At 38.8% G+C, this 22,836-nt stretch overlaps 1 protein-coding gene and 1 long non-coding RNA gene across 3 annotated transcripts; both read left to right on the top strand.

Annotated features, from left to right (window-relative positions):
* The first annotated feature begins 1,838 nt into the window (after window positions 1-1,838).
* On the top strand, window positions 1,839-22,565 carry LOC149679149 (plexin-B-like). Its single transcript, XM_089835792.1, has 14 exons — window positions 1,839-2,094; window positions 3,511-3,683; window positions 9,382-9,527; window positions 9,611-9,713; window positions 10,081-10,217; window positions 10,289-10,562; window positions 15,791-16,246; window positions 17,226-17,469; window positions 18,866-19,008; window positions 19,080-19,273; window positions 19,345-19,419; window positions 21,171-21,237; window positions 21,311-21,457; window positions 22,338-22,565. The coding sequence occupies exons 1-14, from the start codon at window positions 1,839-1,841 to the stop codon at window positions 22,431-22,433; spliced, it is 2,511 nt and encodes an 836-aa protein (XP_089691918.1). The 3' UTR covers window positions 22,434-22,565.
* Window positions 13,834-15,041, top strand: LOC149679150 (uncharacterized). 2 transcript variants are annotated; one of them, XR_016365689.1, is made up of 4 exons: window positions 13,834-14,145; window positions 14,234-14,497; window positions 14,562-14,782; window positions 14,840-15,041. It is a non-coding gene; the product is annotated as an uncharacterized LOC149679150 (long non-coding RNA). The 2 variants fall into 2 exon arrangements; XR_016365688.1 differs by having other exon boundaries at window positions 13,837-14,145; window positions 14,562-15,041.
* Window positions 22,566-22,836: the final 271 nt, after the last annotated feature.

Raw genomic sequence — 22,836 nt, 5'->3', positions numbered from 1 at the left:
TCTAACGAATGAGCCATATTTCAGCATTCTGAGAAACGTTTGTGAATAGATATGTCAATAGAGCCTGACAAGACAAATTTCACATAAGGGGGGATGAAACGGGGGAAGCACCACTCGGATTACTGGGGACTTTTGGTATTTTGATGAGGTCATCATATACTAGCATTGTGCCAAAATTCAGCTTTCTCCTAATTTATTCAAGGTTAATGTCTAGATTCCCTGGACTATTGTCTTTACCGAAATATTCTTCTACTAACTCCCTAAAGGGCTGATATATTAGATTGGAACGTGAAATGGAATTCCCTAAACAAGAAACACATTTATTTTTTTTCGAACTGTACTTAACAATCGAAATCACCGAGTTGGACGTCATTTAGAAACCACATTTTAACGGGAAGCCCTCAGATGAGCGGTTCCCGTATGAGCGCATTCCATAATAGCGGTCCTCATATCAGCAGTTCCCTAAATAGCGGTTTCCCGAAATGGCAGTTTACCCGTTACAACAGTTACCGATACAGCGGTTCTCGTAAACGCGGCGTACCATTACAGCGGTTCTTGTAAACGCGGCGTACCATTACAGCAGTTCTCAAAAGAGCAGAAAAACAGGAATGCGAAAAACGACTGTTGTTTGTTATGGTGTACGCTGTGTAAAATGAACTTAAATAGAACTAGGCCAGATATGGTTTGCTTCAAGTTGATTATTTGAACCCCCAATAGTGTTAGGTTAGGTTAGGTTAGGTTAGGTTAAGTTAGGTTAGGTTAGGTTAGGTTAGGTTAGGTTAGGTTAGGTTAGGTTAGGTTAGGTTTGGTTTGGATTGGTTTGGTTAGGTTAGGTTAGGTTAGGTTAGGTTAGGTTACGTTAGGTTAGGTTAGGTTTGGTTAGGTTTGGTTAGGTTAGGTTAGGTTAGGTTAGGTTAGGTTTGGTTAGGTTAGGTTAGGTTAGGTTAGGTTAGGTTAGGTTAGGTTAGGTTAGGTTAGGTTAGGTTAGGTTTGGTTTGGTTTGGTTTGGTTAGGTTTGGTTAGGTTAGGTTAGGTTGGGCTAGGTTAGGTTAGGTTATGTTATGTTTGGTTAGGTTAGGTTAGGTTAGGTTAGGTTAGGTTTGGTTTGATTTGGTTTGGTTTGGTTAGGTTAGGTTAGGTTAGGTTAGGTTAGGTTAGGTTAGGTTGGGTTGGGTTGGGTTCGGTTCGGTTCGGTTGGGTTTTTTAGGTTTTGTTTTGATTGGTTAGACTTAGGTTAGTAATATTTTGGAAATGGTGTAACAATGTTACGCCTTTTCCAAAATATTGTTGTTTATCTTCATTCACTTCCCAAATAATAATATGCCTTTTCCAAAAAAATACTGTTTACAATTATCTACTTCCGAAATAAAATAAGCTTTCTTGAAATATTTTCTATTCTGGTATTAGAATTGTAAACTGATACAGCCTGAAGAATAGTGAAATATTTAAGTGTACTTTAAAAACACGATCCGTTAGTAGGTCACATTACTGACTAAAGGTAGTTTTCGAAAACAACGAATATAACTGTATTGTTAAGAAATACTCGAAACTGAAGACAAACACTGCTATTTCCCAAAATAGCAGCCGCTATTTCTAAAACAGCAGCCGCTATTTCTAAAACAGCAGCCGCTATTTCTAAAACAGCAGTTTTGAAGAACGCCGCTGTTTTTTTGGAATCGCGGCTGCTATTTCGAGAACTTCTCTACCGGGAACTGCTCATACGAGGTACACCCAATGAGCCTACGCCTCTAACTCTGGCAGATTTCCTGATTGGGAAACGGATAACTAGCTTGCCATCTCAAAAGACAACGCTTCCTATCCCAAAAACTCAAATCGAAATGACTAAACGATTAAAATATCGCGAGAAAACATTGAGCCATTTATGGCAAAGATGGAAGCGAGAATACCTCATGGAGCTTCGCTCCGCTCACGCCATCGAACTCGCAAAAAACTCAAACACGGTCAAACTCGGTGACGTCATGCAAATTCATGAGGACAGAACTCCTAAAATCTCATGGAAATTAGCAGTCGTCATAGAAACCATCCCCGGACGGGATGGAAAAATTAGATCGTGCGTCGTGAGAACAGCCAATGGTACTGTCTTACGACGTCCTATACAGCTTCTTTACCCCCTTGAAATAACCTAATGCACTAAAACATCAGGATAGTGCAATAAAAATTAAAATGTAATTAAATATTGCACTGGGGGAGTGTTAAGAATTTTAGTGCCCTCTGCACATTATTATTATTATAATTGCATTAGTTTAAATATTGCTAATTACCCTCTTAACTAATCTCTTAAAACTAAATTTACTTCCATTCATTACTATTTAACATTATATTGCCATTTAATCTTAGTGTCATAAAATTGAACTTGTAAAAATATTGTAAAATTATCTCAGTCTTGTATATATTTAAGATAGCTATGTTCATATAGCACCAGCACCTTTCTTTAACTGTATTTGTTCCTTCTCGAAAAAAGGTAACTTTCCACTACGGGCTGGCGACAAGATTCTTGGAGCCTAACCCTTGCTTGATAAGACCTCCCAGCTCGTAGTGCATTGACACACGTTGGGGACGGGTTATAATAAAACCCCCAAAAGGCTAACAAAAAAGCTTAGAAACCTAAGGGGCCCGTTCCCAGCAAAACTTCACTCTCGCCTCGGACCCCGTAGCAAACGGCCGAGGAAAATAAACGATAGTCATAGCTCCACTGAGCGCAATAAATAAAAGAGGTTGAAATTAATACCCAAGTAAAAGTTGAAAATAAAACTAAATAATTTACTGAGAATCAAAACGTTTCCTTTTTTTGACAAATACGCGCTTCACCAGCAACTAATTCCAGATTAATTTAGGCTTCCTTAATAAAATAAATAATAAATTCGGTCAATTTTTCAGTCGGTTGAACGAGTTTAAAACAAATAATAGCTCTCCCCAATTTAGCAAATCGCAACACCCAGTGATCCTACTATTCCTGTATAATTCTGTTTTTCGAGATGATCCTATAATTCCTATAATATTCTGTTTTTCGAGATGATCCTATAATTCCTATAATATTCTGTTTTTCGAGATGATCCTATAATTCCTATAATATTCTGTTTTTCGAGATGATCCTATAATTCCTATAATATTCTGTTTTTCGAGATGATCCTATAATTCCTATAATATTCTGTTTTTCGAGATGATCCTATAATTCCTATAATATTCTGTTTTTCGAGATGATCCTATAATTCCTATAATATTCTGTTTTTCGAGATGATCCTATAATTCCTATAATATTCTATTTTTCGAAATGATCCTATAATTCCTCTAATCTGTTTTATCGAAATTATCCTATATTTCCTAAAATAGTTTATTTTATTTCTATTCTTTCGAGATGCGCCTATAATTCCTATAATATTTCATTGTCTGGCCTCTCCCTAGTCCTACGATTATTCATTCTTGCTTCTATAAAAATACATTCAAATGCAAAGTGCGTAGTTGTTAACCTTTTACTAATTATAATTTCAGCAACTTTATACAAGTGTAACTTATTGGGAAGCCACGCTGGTCGGGGTGATTGTTCCCTGTGCCTAACCAGGGATCCGAAATTTCAGTGTGCTTGGTGCGGAGGCTCATGCCAATTTGACGCTTTTTGCGATACTCCAAAAAGTAACAGCTGTCCACCGCCCAGAATTGACTATGTAAGTTTCTGTTCTTTTTTTATTCGTTAGATTTGTTTTCTTTTGCGAATCGGCTGTTTCTAAACTTGTTTTTAATCCTCAACTTGGAGTTGATAGCTCTAGAATAGGACAGCATTTCTAGTTGGCTATAGCCTTTGTATAATAACAAGAAGTGATATCTAGTTTACTAGGGAGAAGGTATAAGATGCCTAAGTATTCGCGAGCCATAGTCCCAGTCCCCCCTTTTTAAAGTACAAGGGGGACGTAAAATGAGGCCGGGCTATTTTGCCTCTCCTCAGTCGGAAAATGCGCAATTTTCGTCATTCGCGGCGCGCTGACGTGAGTTTTCAAGAACCAAAGAGATGCTGGTTGTAATTTAGAGGCGGGGATTAACTCCGGTACTTACGTTTGGACTGGGGATAAAGCTAGAAATCTTGCGAATTTATACCTTCTCCCTAGTAAACTAGATATCACTTCTTGATAATAATGAATGGTAAATTCTGAGACCTTTCCGTTCGAGGTCTCATACATTTCTCGAAAACCACTATGTTTCGCTCCTTGCGAAATATGTTACTTGAAATTCTAAATCAAGGCGGAAATTATAAAATATTTAGGAAGAGTTCGAAGTGTTTGAAGAAATAACTAAACCTGGAATGAAATCGCGAAATCGGACGGGGGTGCAATCGCAAAATCGGTCGGGGGTGCAATCGCAAAGTCGGTCGGGGATGCAATCGCGAAATCGGTCGGGGGTGCAATCGCGAAATCGGTCGGGGGTGCAATCGCGAAATCGGTCAGGGGTGCAATCACGAAATCGGGGGTGCAATCGCGACATCGGGGGTACAATCACGAACTCTGGGTAGAAATCGCGACATCGGGGGTACAATCACGAACTCTGGGTAGAAATCGCGAAATCTGGGAAGCAACCGTAACCCAAACCCACTACAATTTTTTATAAATCTCGAACCTCGCTTTCACCCTTTACAAGTGCTAAGGTAAAACTGTAATACACATTTTACGGGCCAACAATTCAAAAACCTACAAAGAGAGAGACAGGTTACAACATTATTAAAACTTACAGGGACTTATAAACTTTTGCGAAAACTAATAGACCTTAGATGGTAAGGACTACTACTAATTTTGTGGCTACGTTATATAAAATAGTCAAAGAAAACTCTTACGAGATTTCACGCTTTAAAGATTTTAAAGCTTTCAAACACAAACTCACACCAACGTACGGTCTCCTCAACTCTTAGACGTTTTTAATTGGACAAACTCTCACACTTCATCCAAGCTCGGTATTTCAATTGCCACCGCTGTCAACTACTGTTGACTATAACTTGACTTTTAAATCGAGGCAAACTTTTCTTTTGGCTTCCAAAGTTTTAGGACTTAATTAATGAGATTTGATAGTACGGTTCAAAGAATTAACGTAGCGCGCTAGCTCGACTCTTGGCGCATCATCTTAGCAGCACCAGATTTCCGTTTTCCTGGAATTTATCCAGCCGTGATTCGAATTATTTAGTCGATTTTTCTAAAAGAGCTACCTTAGAGAATGTCAGTCTTGAATTATATCATTCTAACCTTTTATATCGAGTTTCCTTAGCCCAAGGCTTAGCTCACATAAACGGGCCTAGATAAAAGAACAACTGGTGGTGTGTTTCACACGAATTATTTGCTCCTTTGTATGGTAGAGTTCTTTCAGCTTTCCCAAGAACCAATTGCAACAATGTTCGTCCGTTTCGTACGTTTATCATGAAACTTATAAATACTCTATTAGATACTTGGGATAACGCTTTGTCCATACAAAAAAACGCGGTATGAATGAGCAAGGGGATGTTTAGGATTCTACTATATATACAGGGTGTTTCTGGAAAGTCTGGCACAAATTAACAGGCATGTTCCTTGGGTCAAAAGGAGTCGAAAAGGTCCTATGACGTTTTGGGGTAAAGCGCTCCGTTGCGACGTTATGGGCTCTCAAAAGTAGGCCGAAAAACAAGGAGATCATGCAGAATTATAGCACTAGTATTGTGGTTTTGACCCAATTGTTTTCGATTATTGAGCATAAGGCCATGATCGAAATAAGTTCAAACCTAGTGGAAGACCGTGAACGTGTTTAACGCCCAAAAGCGTTAATCCCTTTGTTTTTTTTAATGATTGTAATTAAAGGTAAGGAAAGTAGCTCAGATATCGGTTACTTGTTTGTTCAGATGTACTGGTAACTGACCAGTCTTTTATTCTTTATTTCAATTAGACACATTATGTTTACATTAATTCGAATGAACCCCTTAAATTTTACAAAAATTCGAATGAACCCCTTAAATTTTACAATAAATCGAATCGATTCCATTAATTTTACAATAATTTGAATCGAACCCATTGCATTTACAATAATTCGAATCGAATCCCATGACTTTTACAATAATTCGAATCGAACCCCATTACTTTTACAATAATTCGAATCGAACCCCATTACTTTTACAATAATTCGAATGAAACCCAATTACATAGTTCTACAAAAATTGTTCAAAATGGGCACCAGCAACGTTTAAGCAAACTTGTGCGCGTCGTTTGAAAGATTCACGAACACGTTCGAAGATTCCTGGCGTGTTACGGATGCTATCACATCCATCAATTATCCTTTGTCGTAAATCTTCGACATCGCGAACTTCACTTCGGTATACCAAGTCCTTGAGATGGCCCCAAAGAAAAAAATCGCATGGGTTGAGACCGGAAGATCTTGCTGGCCACGCAGCAGTTCCGCCTCGACCTATCCACCTCCGTTAAAAACAAATTATGCTGTGTTGGTCTAAACATTAGGGTAGTTTTCAACGTCAGAAGTTGTAGGTTTTTTACAAACGGCTTAAATGTGTGTACCATAACGTGCTTCATGGCGTGCGTGCACATTTAGAAGCTTATCTGGAACTAGTCATGGTCTACTACACGAATGCAAAGTACTCAGATATCCATCTTATGTATGGACTGGCTCGGGGAAATGCGGTGAAAGCTCGGCGCTTGTACCAGGAGCACTTTACTAAACGAAAAGTTCCCAATCAACAAACATTTACGGCAGTCGACAGACGCTTGAGAGAAACCGGGAAACTTCAGCCGTCGGGACCTGAACCTCGTGCGGCGATCGTTCCCGAGGATGTAGAGGACACCGTTTTGACAATTTTCGAAGATGATCCAACGACCAGTACCAGGAACGTCAGGCGGCAATTGTGCGTTAACCATGTACACGTCTGGAAAATCCTTCGAGGACATCAGTTCCACCCATACCATTTGCAAAAGGTACAAGCTTTAAATGAAGCTGATTATCCGAGACGGGTCGATTTCTGCAAGTGGTTTGTGGCACGGGTAAGTGACTTAGACTTTCCGCGTACCTAGCTAGTTTCCAACGAGGCCAATTTCTCACGTGACGGGATACTTAGTTTACATAACTATCACGAGTGGAAGCAACAAAACCCGCACGCGACCACTGTCATGAAACATCAAGTTCAGTTTAGTTTGAACGTCTGGTGCGGAATTGTAGGAGATCATTTAATTGGGCCTTACTTTTTGCAACCTAGGCTAAATGGGGAGGCGTACTTGACCTTTCTGCGTGACAATTTACCGGAGCTTTTAGAAGACGTACCGTTACGACTGCGACAAATAATGTGGTTCATGCAAGATGGCGCACCGCCCCATTTTAGTCTTCAAGTTAGAGGATATCTTGATGTCGCGTTTCCCCGGAGGTCGATAGGTCGAGGCAGAACTGTTGCGTGGCCAGCAAGATCTCCCGATCTCAACCCATGCGATTTTTTTCTTTGGGGCCATCTCAAGGACTTGGTAACCGAAGTGAAGTTCGCGATGTCGAAGACTTACGACAGAGGATAATTGATGGATGTGAAAGCATCCGTAACACGCCAGGAATCTTCGAACGTGTTCGTGAATCTTTCAAACGACGCGCACAGGTTTGCTTAAACGTTGCTGGTGCCCATTTTGAACAATTTTTGTAGAACCATGTAATTGGGTTTCATTCGAATTATTGTAAAAGTAATAGGGTTCGATTCGAATTATTGTAAAAGTAATGGAGTTCGATTCGAATTATTGTAAATGTAATGGGTTCGATTCAAATTATTGTAAAATTAATGGAATCGATTCGATTTATTGTAAAATTTAAGGGGTTCATTCGAATTATTGTAAAATTTGAGGGGTTCATTCGAATTAATGTAAACATAATGTGTCTAATTGAAATAAAGAATAAAAGACTGGTCAGTTACCAGTACATCTGAACAAACAAGTAACCGATATCTGAGCTACTTTCCTTACCTTTAATTACAATCATTAATAAAAACAAAGGGATTAACGCTTTTGGCCGTTTAACACGTTCACGGTCTTCCACTAGGTTTGAACTTATTTCGATCATTTCCTTATGCTCAATAATCCAAAACAATTGGGTCAAAACCACAATACTAGTGCTATAATTCTGCAAGATCTCCTTGTTTTTCGGCCTACTTTTGAGAGCCCATAACGTCGCAACGGAGCGCTTTACCCCAAAACGTCATAGGACCTTTCGGACTCCTTTTGACCCAAGGAACATGCCTGTTAATTTGTGCCAGACTTTCCTGAAACACCCTGTATAAATCAAACTCATTCGAAATTTAAAGTGTCTGTGAAGAAGGTATCGATTGACGGTGTGTAAAAATTATTTAAAATACGGGATTTACGAGAGGTATTACTGTGAGCGCTGCTATAACCTGTCGGCGGCCTTTAGTTAGTGGCTGACATTCCCTGTCGTCGAACGCGCTCCGTAGCCTTGGCAGAACAACTCTCCGAAAAGGGGGCGGTAACCTCGTAAGTCCCGTTTAGGGACGTGGCAATTCGTGCTTAACTCCGCCCCCAGCGCCATTATGGTATGTTTTTTTACAGAATGAATGCTATATAAGCCCCTCCTTCTGGTATTTTTGTGAAAGGTACCCTGACCTTTCATGACGCAGTAATGCCAAGTCCCTATACGTCAGGCACGTGGCTGAGGAAAGGCGTGGTTAAAAGAAGTTTAGTTCGTGTTATTTCGAAAACTACCACTTAAGGGAATTGGCGCAGCAATCCTGTGAAAAACAAGGACTACGTGTCCTGTCCCACTCCATGTGGAGTCTTTGTGTCTTGGCGTCACGTGGTACCTGTGACGTATTTCAAATAATTTCTAGTCACCCGCCGATGCCTCCTTTACAGTCAGTCCCTTTAACTACTAGCTAGGCCCGTTCTGCAAATCTTTTAAATAAAATAAAAGCAAAAGTTCATAGATTAAGACATAAAGTGTACTTCATTGACACTTACTCTCGACGAGTAATATGAGTAACCCCCCCTTTACCTCTCAGAATAGTGTCGACCCCTTCTGTTTATGATTACCTTCACGACCGTAGCACAGTGAACACGAGTCAATCGGCTCAATACAGTAGCACTATAGTACTAATAGAGTACTATTTTCTATAACACTTTAACCCCAAAAAAGCTCTTCTCGCATTGGTTAATTGGTTCGTGTAGTGGTTGAGAGGAGGGTCAGTACTATTTTCTATAACACTTTAACCCCAAAAAAGCTCTTCTCGCATTGGTTAATTGGTTCGTGTAGTGGTTGAGAGGAGGGTCGTTTGCTTCTCATTTTACATGGCGTGAATGAAGTAGATGTTTTGTTTTTATGTATGAACTTTAAATAAAAGTATGTTTGCTCTTAACTTCTTAGATCCATCCTTTAACGGAACCTATGGAAGGTGGAACCTTAGTTACGATACGAGGCAGTAATCTGGGAACGAGCGAGAAAGAAATTCAAAATAAAATCACTATCGGTGGAGTTCCTTGCAAAATTATTGATTACAATGTATCAGTGAAGTAAGCTCATTACTTATACATTTAACCATGATTTAACTTTCGTAGCAATTATAATTAATTATTTTATGAATGATTTAAAAAAGGGTTACTTGCCAAACTGGTTCCAGTCAAATGCCAACTGAGGCAGAAGTTATGGTGGCGAATAACGCAGGCGTGACAAAAGCCAGAGAAAAATTTAGTTACAAAGTAGGTTATCCATGAGTTCTAGGGATGGGCCATACTCGACTCCTGTATGTCGGCTTCATGGTTCCCCCTTAACTTTCTGGCTAATTTTCTATATACCAATTTTACCTCGCCAAAGGCGGGGACCAATGAGAACTCATCCACAATTGCGCAACCCAACCAGTCAACTCCACCCACTAGATGCTACCATAGTTTAGGCCCTAGACTGTAGGAGCATCTAGTGGCATTTATTTAAACTAAACCAGAGCCTTCACTAGCTTTAACCTTGGATCGATATCAATGTCAGGAAACCCGATACCAGCTCATCCCTAATGAATTCTGGTATAATTTATTTACAATTCATTTTAATCTCAAATGAACTTTATTTCAGCGTGTGGAGCTAATATCAGTCCACCCCAACATGGGTCCACAATCAGGTGGTACAAGATTATACATAACAGGCAATAATTTAAATATCGGGAGTTCCTTAGAAGTTTCTTTAGACGATCTACCATGCTTGGTTGATAAGTAAGTTTCAAATTTAAACGTAAACTCCCGGTACTTAAGTGTTAAGATATTGATAATTGTTGATTTTTTAGGACATTGGCTAGTAGCAGCCAAATTAGTTGTCGTACGAGTGCTGCAAATTCGACTACTTACAGCATTTCTAATTTGTATTTACGCATCGATAATTCCACCCTGAGTATTAAGCAACCGTTTACGTACACTGACGATCCCACGATACAAAAGATTGCACCATTAAAAAGTTTTTTAAGTGGAGGGAGGCTCATGACTGTCTCGGGAACCAACTTTTCTTCTGTCCAGCAACCGAGGATGGCTGTCTTTTATAACAACACGATACTTAACGAAAGTGTGAGTATATAGAAGCAAAAGCGCATAGATCAGAAAGTGAAGAACATTAAACCTTTCCAGCCTTTAGCAACGGTATTCGTGTAAAATGAGAAGCAAGGGGGGACACAAATGGGTGGTTGGTGAGCCTCGTTTTCAACTACCAATCGAATCAGAGATATATTAGGTCATAGTTAATGTCACGTGACAAGCGGAAAGTAGTTTGCGATGGTAGCGGCTCCTGGGGATAGTAGGGAATACTATTGAGAAATCGGCTGCTTAACTAGGCTTAACGGTTGCTCTTTAGCGCTCTTTCGGTTCAATCGTCGTGGAATTTTCAAGTTTCGTTAAGTTGAATTTTGATATTGTTTTTCATGCATTCTATTGCACCTTTAAGTTCTCCGTCTTTATCAATCAGGAAAAAGTCATCCTTTTCGTAGCTTTCTAAAATGTTTGCAAAATTCAAATCTGACATTTTGACAAATGTGCCGATTCCTGACTACCTAAATGACTAGATTATATTAGGCCTTGGAATTAAACTATAGCAGACGACATGAAAATAAAGAAATAAGTGAACTATATTTTCGAGCCAACTTACGCATGTACCTTGTGTAAAACTACGCGAAAGTAACTCTCCGCCGCGGCATAAGACCAACTCTTCCCGTCGCTCTGTAAGGGGGACGGAAATCTTGAATCGACTATGGGGGAACTCATTTTTCACGTTGCGGTTTAGGCTTCTCGTTCTTCACTTTCTGGTTATCTATGCGCTTTTGATAGAAGTGAATGTTTTTATTTATGGGGGAGGGGGAATTTGATTTGATCGAAGAGCTATGGTGGGTTTTACTTACGCAAAATTGGGGAGAGGGTGCACAATAGTGGCTCAGTATAAAATTAGCAACCCGAGTGGCATGAATTAGCCAATTAAAACTCTGTTCGGCCCACTTTCTCCATTTGAGGAAGCCTAGGTTCACGGTGTAGAATGCCAGTTCACCAGTGGTGTGCGAGTACTCATTAAGTTCGAGTATCGAGCCGAGTACTCGTTAAGTTAAGTTCGGAGTATCGAGCCGAGTACTCGTTAAGTTAAGTTCGGAGTATCGAGCCGAGTACTCGTTAAGTTAAGTTCGGAGTATCGAGCCGAGTACTCGTTAAGTTAAGTTCGGAGTATCGAGCCGAGTACTCGTTAAGTTAAGTTCGGAGTATCGAGCCGAGTACTCGTAAGTTAAGTTCGGAGTATCGAGCCGAGTACTCGTTAAGTTAAGTTCGGAGTATCGAGCCGAGTACTCGTTAAGTTAAGTTCGGAGTATCGAGCCGAGTACTCGTTAAGTTAAGTTCGGAGTATCGAGCCGAGTACTCGTTAAGTTAAGTTCGGAGTATCGAGCCGAGTACTCGTTAAGTTAAGTTCGGAGTATCGAGCCGAGTACTCGTTAAGTTAAGTTCGGAGTATCGAGCCGAGTACTCGTTAAGTTAAGTTCGGAGTATCGAGCCGAGTACTCGTTAAGTTCGGAGTATCGAGCCGAGTACTCGTTAAGTTAAGTTCGGAGTATCGAGCCGAGTACTCGTTAAGTTAAGTTCGGAGTATCGAGCCGAGTACTCGTTAAGTTAAGTTCGGAGTATCGAGCCGAGTACTCGTTAAGTTAAGTTCGGAGTATCGAGCCGAGTACTCGTTAAGTTAAGTTCGGAGTATCGAGCCGAGTACTCGTTAAGTTAAGTTCGGAGTATCGAGCCGAGTACTCGTTAAGTTAAGTTCGGAGTATCGAGCCGAGTACTCGTTAAGTTAAGTTCGGAGTATCGAGCCGAGTACTCGTTAAGTTAAGTTCGGAGTATCGAGCCGAGTACTCGTTAAGTTAAGTTCGGAGTATCGAGCCGAGTACTCGTTAAGTTAAGTTCGGAGTATCGAGCCGAGTACTCGTTAAGTTAAGTTCGGAGTATCGAGCCGAGTACTCGTTAAGTTAAGTTCGGAGTATCGAGCCGAGTACTCGTTAAGTTAAGTTCGGAGTATCGAGCCGAGTACTCGTTAAGTTAAGTTCGGAGTATCGAGCCGAGTACTCGTTAAGTTAAGTTCGGAGTATCGAGCCGAGTACTCGTTAAGTTAAGTTCGGAGTATCGAGCCGAGTACTCGTTAAGTTAAGTTCGGAGTATCGAGCCGAGTACTCGTTAAGTTAAGTTCGGAGTATCGAGCCGAGTACTCGTTAAGTTCGGAGTATCGAGCCGAGTACTCGTTAAGTTAAGTTCGGAGTATCGAGCCGAGTACTCGTTAAGTTAAGTTCGGAGTATCGAGCCGAGTACTCGTTAAGTTAAGTTCGGAGTATCGAGCCGAGTACTCGTTAAGTTAAGTTCGGAGTATCGAGCCGAGTACTCGTTAAGTTAAGTTCGGAGTATCGAGCCGAGTACTCGTTAAGTTAAGTTCGGAGTATCGAGCCGAGTACTCGTTAAGTTAAGTTCGGAGTATCGAGCCGAGTACTCGTTAAGTTAAGTTCGGAGTATCGAGCCGAGTACTCGTTAAGTTAAGTTCGGAGTATCGAGCCGAGTACTCGTTAAGTTAAGTTCGGAGTATCGAGCCGAGTACTCGTTAAGTTAAGTTCGGAGTATCGAGCCGAGTACTCGTTAAGTTAAGTTCGGAGTATCGAGCCGAGTACTCGTTAAGTTAAGTTCGGAGTATCGAGCCGAGTACTCGTTAAGTTAAGTTCGGAGTATCGAGCCGAGTACTCGTTAAGTTAAGTTCGGAGTATCGAGCCGAGTACTCTACAAGATACTCGATAAGAACATATTGAAATACTGGAGAAAGGTTAGAGTAGCTTTTCAACTTCTTAAATACTCCACAAATACTCGAATCCAAGGCTTATAACCTAATCTAAATACTCGATACTCGAAAGAATTTTTAATACTCAGCTCCAAACTCGATATGAAATGTTTCTGATAATCTGACTTGGCTCGAAACCGAAAAACAGGACTCGCACACCACTGTAGTTCACCGCACAATAAGGCACCATTTATACTAGTCCCTGCCCTTATGGAAAATTTCATTGGAAACCAATTGGGAACCAATTAAAAACATGTAGGACATATGGGGAATTTATAGGAAAAATACACCTATGTGTGTACTCATAGGGAAACTATAAGAAACCCATAGGTTTCCTATTGCAACATCTATTGGGATTTAATTGGAAGGGACTGCAATAGAAAACCTATAAGAAACCAATAGATTTCCTATTGCAACATCTATTGGGATTTAATTGGAAGAGACTGCAATAGAAAACTAATAGGAAACCCATAGGTTCCCTAAAAACGGCATTAGCCAATTTAATTTGCCAATTTCTATCTACCCCATGGAGCCATAATAACGGGACTACTAGTTAAAAAATCGATATAGACTGTTCAAATCCCGGTCTCTCGTTATCATTGCTCCACGTGTGTGTTAAGGCTCCATGCCCTAGGCTTATTCTCTCACGCGACAGTCGACACACGCCTCCAGGGGTGGCGCCACAGTCTCTACTCTCTCTCTCTCCCCGCTCCTGTAACGAACGCATCGTTTCGTTTGATTTTGAATTTTAACGGAAAGGCTGCTAGGAGTCAGCTCGTTACCCACAGACAAACCCAAGCACAATCGGTAAATCATGTTTTTGTTCAACTATTATTAATAAATTACTTTGACTTTAATGGCAATATTCTACTATATTATTATGGGTAAAATCAAGGGAAAAACGTATTTAATGCCAACGTTCAAACAAAACCTTATTCTAAGCCTTGGTCATCAAGACAAAGAAATAGAAGCAAAGACAAAGAAACCCCTATTTGCTCTAGTTAAGTTCACCGGAACTAACATACAGCGTATTGTTAACATCAAAAATATTACGGGATTTAAACCAAATCATTTGAATGATTTTAAACTTCGCACAATTACAAATATCTTGAAGAAGAGACTGAGGCATGGACTAAAGTGCTTATACTTTTATTGGGATGTAAGTAAAAATTTTTTTTTAAATCTAGTACTGCCGCTCAGCTATTTGTAAATTAATTTTGCAGATTTATCTGGGAAACGGTGTTTTTTTTAAATAAATGCAAGTGGGAAAATTGTCTCATGGCCCAAAATCCATCAATTTTTACGAAAAATTTGGCTGTTACGATATGGGGGACCACAGTCCTTGCTACTAGAAGCCTGACAGGAGTAATTTCTAATAGAATGAAAAATACCAGATATGATGAAGCTAGGCCACCCCTCACCTCCAAAAAATTCAGTCAATAAAGTGGAAGTTTATAATTATTATTTTAAGGAAATAATATCAAAGTCCAAAATCTTCCAGGTGGCGTAAGGTACTACGGGGAGCAGAAAAACTATCTCCTGATCTTATTGATGTTGCTGTGAAAGGTGTTCATCACGCTTTAACTCAAAAAATTGCTGTTATTAGGAAAAAGATTAAATAATTATTTTGTAAAAAGCCGTAATAAAATTCTAGGGTGCTAATTTTTACACTATTAGAATGGTTGCTCTTCACGTGCAAAGTCCGTTTATTGTGTTAATTTGTACTCCTCTCACAGATTTTAATTCCTAGTACAACTGCATTAGTTTTAGGTCTTATCAAAGCCCCTTAAGGGTATTTTCCTGTCGGAATTCCATTTTGATTATTACCTATCTGAATCCCATTTTGATTATTACCTATCGGAATTCCATTTTGATTATTACCTATAGGAATCTCATTTTGATTATTACCTATAGGAATCCCATTTTGATTATTACCTATAGGAATCCCATTTTGATTATTACCTATAGGAATCCCATTTTGAATATTACCTATAGGAATCCCATTTTGATTATTACCTATCGGAATCCCATTTTGATTATTACCTATCGGAATCCCATTTTGATTTCTACCTATCGGAATCCCATTTTGATTTCTACCTATCGGAATCCCATTTGGTTTATTTCTTATAACAATCCCATTCATTTCTATTCCTATTGAATCCCCATTAGATTATATCCCAACACTGCCTATTGGGACACCATTGGTCAAGGCCTATTGATACCCAATTCAATTTCTATTGGTGTATTTGTCCAAAACACAATCGATTTCAAATACATTTCCAATAGGAAAAATACCAATTGGTTTCCAATGTAATTTTCCATAAGGGTGCTTTAATTGACAGTAGTAAAACTGTCTTCAAACCTATCATCCAGGAATCATTTTGCTTTCTTTGTAAAGGGGCTTAATTTATAATTAGTTTCGTATCTTACGTTTTACCCCTTGCTTTAACAGATTTGCCACGTCCAAAGCTCGAGTACCATGACTTGCCCGGCACCTTCGATAAGTTTCAAAAGCTTAAATAACTTATTGCATATGGGTAACCCATCGGACGCCGCCAATCGGTGGAAATTTCAATTTGGTTTCATCATGGATGAAGTTCACACTGTTAAGGAACTGCGGGACAGTTTCCCATCGGTTCATTCGGAACTTATCTACGTTCAAGACCCTCGTTTCTTCGAATTTGATAGCGATAATATTAAACTTTACAAAGGGGAGTCTCTGGTGATTGAGGGAGAAAATTTGTTGCTGGCTAGCACCGAACACGAAGTAAACGTGACAATCGGAACCCGTCCTTGCAATTTAACGTCTTTGGCTATGACGCAGCTTGTCTGTTTGCCACCTGAAGTTCAACCTAAAGGAACCGACGAGCTTGGAAGACGTACTGAGAATGGATTACCACTTGTTACGGTAAGTGTTTTGCCACATTCTAATAGTGGAGGGCTGGCGAAGTATTTTTAAAATACGTAACAGGACATGTTATGCCAATATCCAAATACTTGGTACAAAATCCCCTCTATTCTTGTCCCTGTAATAATAAAAGCAAATCTCGGCTCTTGGGGTATCCCTAACATTCTGGCTGATCTTCTACACATAAAATTTACCGAGCCAAAGGCAGGAGCATATCGCAACTCGTCCTTGAGGGTTAAGCTAAAATGAAATTGGCCTTTGCTAAACTTTCAGGGCCACTAGATGCTCCCATAATCGAGGGGTGGAGTTGACTTTACTTGCTCTCTAAATTTATCAAAGGCTAGTTTTAACTCCGCCCTCGACATTAACGAGTTTTGATTGGCTTCTGCCTTTAGCAAGGTAAAATTTGTGTGTAGAAGATTAGCCGGAAGGTTATGGGTGCCATAAGGATTTTTTAACTGGACATTGGGCCAGCAACCCCCCTGGTCTGGAATAAATAAACTGGTCCATGACCATTGACCAGTGCGCGTCGTCTGCTAAAATAAAGAAGTGGATAATTGAAATAGTTGAGATAATATCTGGACTCTGGTTACCCTTGAATTTTATTAGTGGTCCTGTGGACCACTGACCCCCCTTCGATTTAATTTATAAACTGGTCCAGGCAATATTTAAACTGGTCATTTGCCCTGAGCCACCGCCTTATTTCCCACGCTGGTGCCATAGGAGCCGACAATTGCTTTAAAGTCAACTTTTAAAATAGATATTTCTCAAAACCGGACATTTTATATTTCTTATACTTTATTTGAAAAGCTTTGTTTCAATAAAAAATTTATAATTAATTTATCAATTTAATGAATTAAACTTCTTGGCCACGTGCCTGTGACGTATTACATATAAAAAGTGCCGCCACCCTCTAACTCTATCCACTCCTCCTAATTTTTGACCTTCTCTAATTTTCATTTGTATGGTATTATTTTAGATTCGTATTGGCAGTAATATGCGTTTTGAAATTGGTTACCTTCAGTATGAAGTGGTTAAAACATTAGAGTTTCCTCCATCGGCGATCGCTGGTATCGCGGTGGCCGGTTCATTGCTTATACTCGTGACGCTCGTCATTCTGGCTTTTTTAAGGCAAAAGAGTTCGCAAGCCGAAAGAGAATATAAGAGAATCCAACTTCAAATGGACACGCTGGAAAATAGCGTACGCTCGGAATGCAAGCAAGGTGAGTGCTTACAATGTTTTTTGTAATACCACAATCCTGTCAGTACTCTTTATAAGTATGGATATTTTCTTCGGGACTGCATTTATTTATATTATTGATTTCCTAGCATTGCCAATACTTTCGACCGCGCTTGCGTTTTAATATTAGCATAAGTTCATAAGATATTTCCCTCCATAAGTTTGTCCCTGGTAACTAGGGCTGTGCAAATACTCGAATTTTCGAATAGTATTCGTTTAATTCGAATCGATTATTCGATTCGACGAATCGAATTTTCCATTTGGAAAAAAACGAGTATTCGAATCACGAAACGATTATTCGAAAAGAAATTCGAATAACCGATTTAAATACGAATACAGCTCCCTAAACCGAGTAATCGCTTCCAAGGGGCTAAATTCGATTGGAAATGGGAGGGACTGTGGTCACATGACATATATGAAGCTGTTTTGTTTATGGAATTTCAACGCAATTGCGCAATTCGCGATGTTTATTTTTCTCTCACCAATTACTCAGTCTTAGGAAAAATTCCATTCTATGTGGAACTACAATATTTTTAGACTGCTACGTGTATTTAGGAAACGATTATTTGTTTTGAAAAGAATATCCGTCTGATAAAACCGAGTATTAAAATTTTCGAGTACTATTTTAAAAAACTAGTACTGCTAGGTGTATTTAGAAAACGATTAATCGCTTTGAAACGAATATTCGTCTGGTAAAACCGATTAATCGAAAAGGAGTGCTCGAACCAGATTTTTTAAAAAACGAGTAATATTCGTTTGAACGAGTACTCGATTCGGATTTCGAATAGGATATTTACTATTCGATTCGTATTCGATTCATATTCGATTCGGTTTGAAAAACCACTATTCGCACAGCCCTACTGGTAACTTAGAAACTGGAGCTTGTCATGAAGTGAGTGACGTAGGTCATAGATTCAGGGTAAAGTGATGCCTGGTGAGGCACTGTCAAAGGCTTAGTAATGCAGACTAAATAGGAAGATGGACTGCAAAATTAACCGAGTGTAGTCTGCAATTCTCGTGTTACTGGCATTTTAGTATTAGCATAAGTTCATAAAATATGTTCACCATAAGTTTGTCACTGGTTACAAACTGGAGCTTGTCATGAAGTGACGCAGGTCATAGATTCAGGGTAAAGCGACGCCTGCTGAAGCACTGTCAAAGGGTTAGTACAGACTAAATAGGAGCTAGATTGACTGCAAAATTAACCATCGAGTGTAGTACTTCAATTCTCGCTTGTAGTTCTCAAACTATCTCTAAATTAATTAAGTCTCTAGCATTACGAACTTGTATAGGTAGTGTCACACTTATTTAAAGAACATATCTTATAAACTTATGGTATTCGCGACTATATTCTAAAAAAAAAAACCAAACCATTTTAGCTTTTGCCGAACTTCAAACTGACATGACTGACTTAACGAACGACATTGAAACAACTGGCATTCCTACGCTTGACCATAGAACTTACGTTATGAAAGTTTTTTTCCCTGGAGTCTATGATCATCCTCTATTGCAAGATTCCAAAGTAATTAATCAAGAAAATTAAATCAATTTTAATGGGTCTTTAATTAATTTAAATGGGATTTCGCCATTTAGATTCGAACCAATGGAATGTACAGCAACTACGAAATCGCCATGAATCACTTTGAGCAGCTTTTACACAATAAAGGCTTTCTATTAACATTCATTGATGTTTTAGAGAACCAGAAATCGTTTAATATGAGAGACAAAGTCAATGTCGCTTCACTACTTATGATCGTTTTTACCGAAAGGATGGAATACGCCACGGAGTAAGTTTGATAACTTAATCTTTAGTTTAATTAAAATTTACCCATCTAAATTGATAATTAATGTTTTTCAGTGTTCTTAAAACGTTGTTACTTCAGTTAGTTGAAAAGTCCGTGTGCACTAAACATCCTCAACTTATGTTACGAAGGTAATTACATTTTTAATGAATTTTGAAGTGATAGTAGCGTACGTGTAAGTCGGTTAAAATCTAAAATGCGTTACGCCACCTAAGAGGTGTAATGTGAACTACAGGTGAATTTGGAGTCGAAAATTCGCGGGAAATTTGAAATTCAAAAAGTTTATTTATAACGAAAATCATCAGGTCACAACAAAATCCAGCCAGCTGACCAGCCAACATAGGTCGGAACAATACTTTCGCTGCTCTAAAGAGCGCAAAAGTAAAAAGCGTATAGTTTTGAGAAAGTTCTGATGCGCTTTAAAAGGCACCTTGGCAAAATGTTCATAAACATACCCTCCGTAGGTTTAACATTACACTATACTTTGGAGGCTCATAACTCTGGTTCTATTAGAGATACGGGGATGTCCTTTGAGTATGTCATAGTCCTATTTGCCCCCCCCCACCCTCCTTCGTTAAAATTTGCTCCATATACGGGAAAAACCTGGAAATCTCAGGGAAATTTGTTTTCCAAAAGTTGTATGAACCCTGAGTATAGCAAGTTCGCAGTTTGTGCGTGTAGGCTGCCTACAAACGGCACCCTCAAGCCTCTGTTGGCGCCCTTTAAAGCGGCCTTCACTGTCAGACCCCTCTTTTTTTTTACACACCTGATATGCTAAACTCTATGAGGAAGATCGCCATTTGTCCCATGGTCCGAACGGTCCCTTGAAATATTGTTTGGTGACTCTGTTGCCCTTACACGATCTATGGAGCAAACAATAGTCACCACCTACAAATCGTTTTGTGAAACATCATCAGGCATTCAAATGGCGGCCTGTGCCTATTTTCTTTGAAACTGAAACCCAATTTTTGCATTCCAAACTGATATGTTAAAGCAAATGTCGGCTTCTGTGGTACCCCTAACATTCTGGCTAATCTTTTACCCAGAAATTTACCTTGCCAAAAGCAGGAACCAATCAGAACTCGTCCATGAGAGCGGAGCTAAAACTAGCCCTTGCTAAGCTTAGTCAACTCCACCCCTCGATTATGGGAGCATCTGGTGGTATTTGTTTAAACTAAACCCGAGGGGCTAGCCACTTACGAAATATGGTGTACAAGCCTTAAGAAATATATTTCAATATTTCGAGAAATATCGGAAATATAGGGAAATATCTGAAATAATGAGAAATATCGGAAATATTGGGAAATAATGAGAAATATCGGAAATATTTGGAAATAATGAGAAATATCGGAAATATTTGGAAATAATGAGAAATATCGGAAATATTTGGAAATAATGAGAAATATCGGAAATATTTGGAAATAATGAGAAATATCGGAAATATTAGGAAATAATGAGAAATATCGGAAATATTAGGAAATAATGAGAAATATCGGAAATATTAGGAAATAATGAGAAATATCGGAAATATTAGGAAATAATGAGAAATATCGGAAATATTAGGAAATAATGAGAAATATCGGAAATATTGGAAATACGAAGGAATAATGGAAATATTGGAAATTTAAGGGAAATATCGTGAAAATATTGGAAATTTTAGGAGAAATATCGCGAAATACAAAAATAATAGAAATAAATCGGAAATATTTGGAAATAAGAAATCTGGTGTACATTTTTTGGGGAAGTGAGTAGCCCCTCGACTAAACCACAACCAACCCTTACGAATAATAAATACCCCATTTAAAACGCTACTACAACTTTTTAAGTTAATTAATTTCAATTAATACGCATTGCATTTGTTTAATGGATAATATTTAATTAGAGCGGAATCTGTTGTGGAGAAGATGTTATCCAATTGGATGGCCCTTTGTATGTACGATTACTTAAAAGTAAGTGTATACGAGTTTAATTAGAAGTTGATCAATTCGATACTAATGATTGCGTAAACTTGTTTTAACGTAGGAACACGCTGGTAGTTCCCTGTTCCTGTTATTTAGTGCCATTAAACATCAAGTTGAGAAAGGGCCCGTTGACGCTGTTACTCACTACGCCAAATATTCCTTAGCTGAAAATCACCTTTTGCGGGAACAAATTGATTATTCCATTGTTGTAAGTTCAATATTTCATTTATTAAAGGGGAATGCGAGTTTACAATTATATATCATATTTTATCACGAAAGTGGTATTACGTTACACTTTCGAGTCTCTACTTTCAAAATATCAGGTTTTTAATATAATTGAATTATTAAAGTTTCTATTTTTAAAATCCATTGAAAAATCACGAAAACTCGATCAGTTTCGATATATTAATAATTTAGTCTTGTCGAGCTTTTGTTCGCCTGTTTGATGACGTCACTATGACGTGAGGAAAAAAAGCGCGGGAATCATATATGCGTCTCGAGCTTCTCGGCAGTCTAAACTCTTGAGTATATCAATAATTTAGACTTGTCGAGCTTGTTCGCCCGTTTTTTTTTTTTGACATCACTATGACGTGAGGGGAAAAAAGCGCGGGAATCCTATATGCGTCTCGAGCTTCTCGGCAGTCTAAACTCTTGAGTATATCAATAATTTAGACTTGTCGAGCTTGTTCGCCCGTTTTTTTGACATCACTATGACGTGAGGGGAAAAAAGCGCGGGAATCCTATACGCGTCGCGAGCTTCTCTCCAGTCTAAACTCTGGGTCTGATAGCAGAGAGAGTGGCACCATCTCACGTGAAAAAATATATCTGTGACGTCGGAGTACGGGAAACGTTTTAGCCTTTCATAAAAAGTGGATTTCAAATAATTTCATTTGAAGCATTTACCAATGCATATTGCCAAATAACCAGAAATCGGAGAATTAAAAGCTTGATATATTTTAATTCACAGAAATTAATTCTATCTTTTGATATATAAATCCGAGGTTTTTCAAACGAAGCTTCTCATTCCCTTTAAACATGTTATTTTAGTTTGTAAAGTTTCTAAGTTAAATTTTGGCAATTAATTGCAGACGGTGCAAGTGGTCCAAGATGATCTCGATGAGAAAGTACTTTGCAAAATGAACGACTGTGATACGATCACGCAAGTGAAAAGCAAAATAACGTAATTTGTGTTCAAAAAGGGACGGTAAAATGATAAGCCAGAATTGGAGTCTCATCCAAAATTGGATCCAGAATCATCTATTAAGGGATCAATTATAACCCAGAAATGTTCAGGATGTTATCCAATTTTTACGCAAGTGGGCAAAAATGTACTAGTATCCTCCCAAAATGGGACTAGTATCAAGCCACTATTGGACTAATATCAAGCCAATATTGGACTAGTATCAAGCCACTATTGGACTAATATCAAGCCAATATTGGACTAATATCAAGCCAATATTGGACTAATATCAAGCCATTATTGGACTAATATCAAGCCATTATTGGACTTATATCAAGCCAATATTGGACTAATATCGAGCCCTTATTGGACTTATATCAAGCCAATATTGGACTAATATCGAGCCC

The sequence above is a fragment of the Phalangium opilio genome, unplaced genomic scaffold, assembly GCF_054372755.1.
Source record: "Phalangium opilio isolate 3A_F unplaced genomic scaffold, DU_Popi_V2 ptg000041l_1, whole genome shotgun sequence".
NCBI lineage: Eukaryota > Metazoa > Arthropoda > Arachnida > Opiliones > Phalangiidae > Phalangium > Phalangium opilio.
This window is presented reverse-complemented; position numbering and strand designations above follow the sequence as displayed.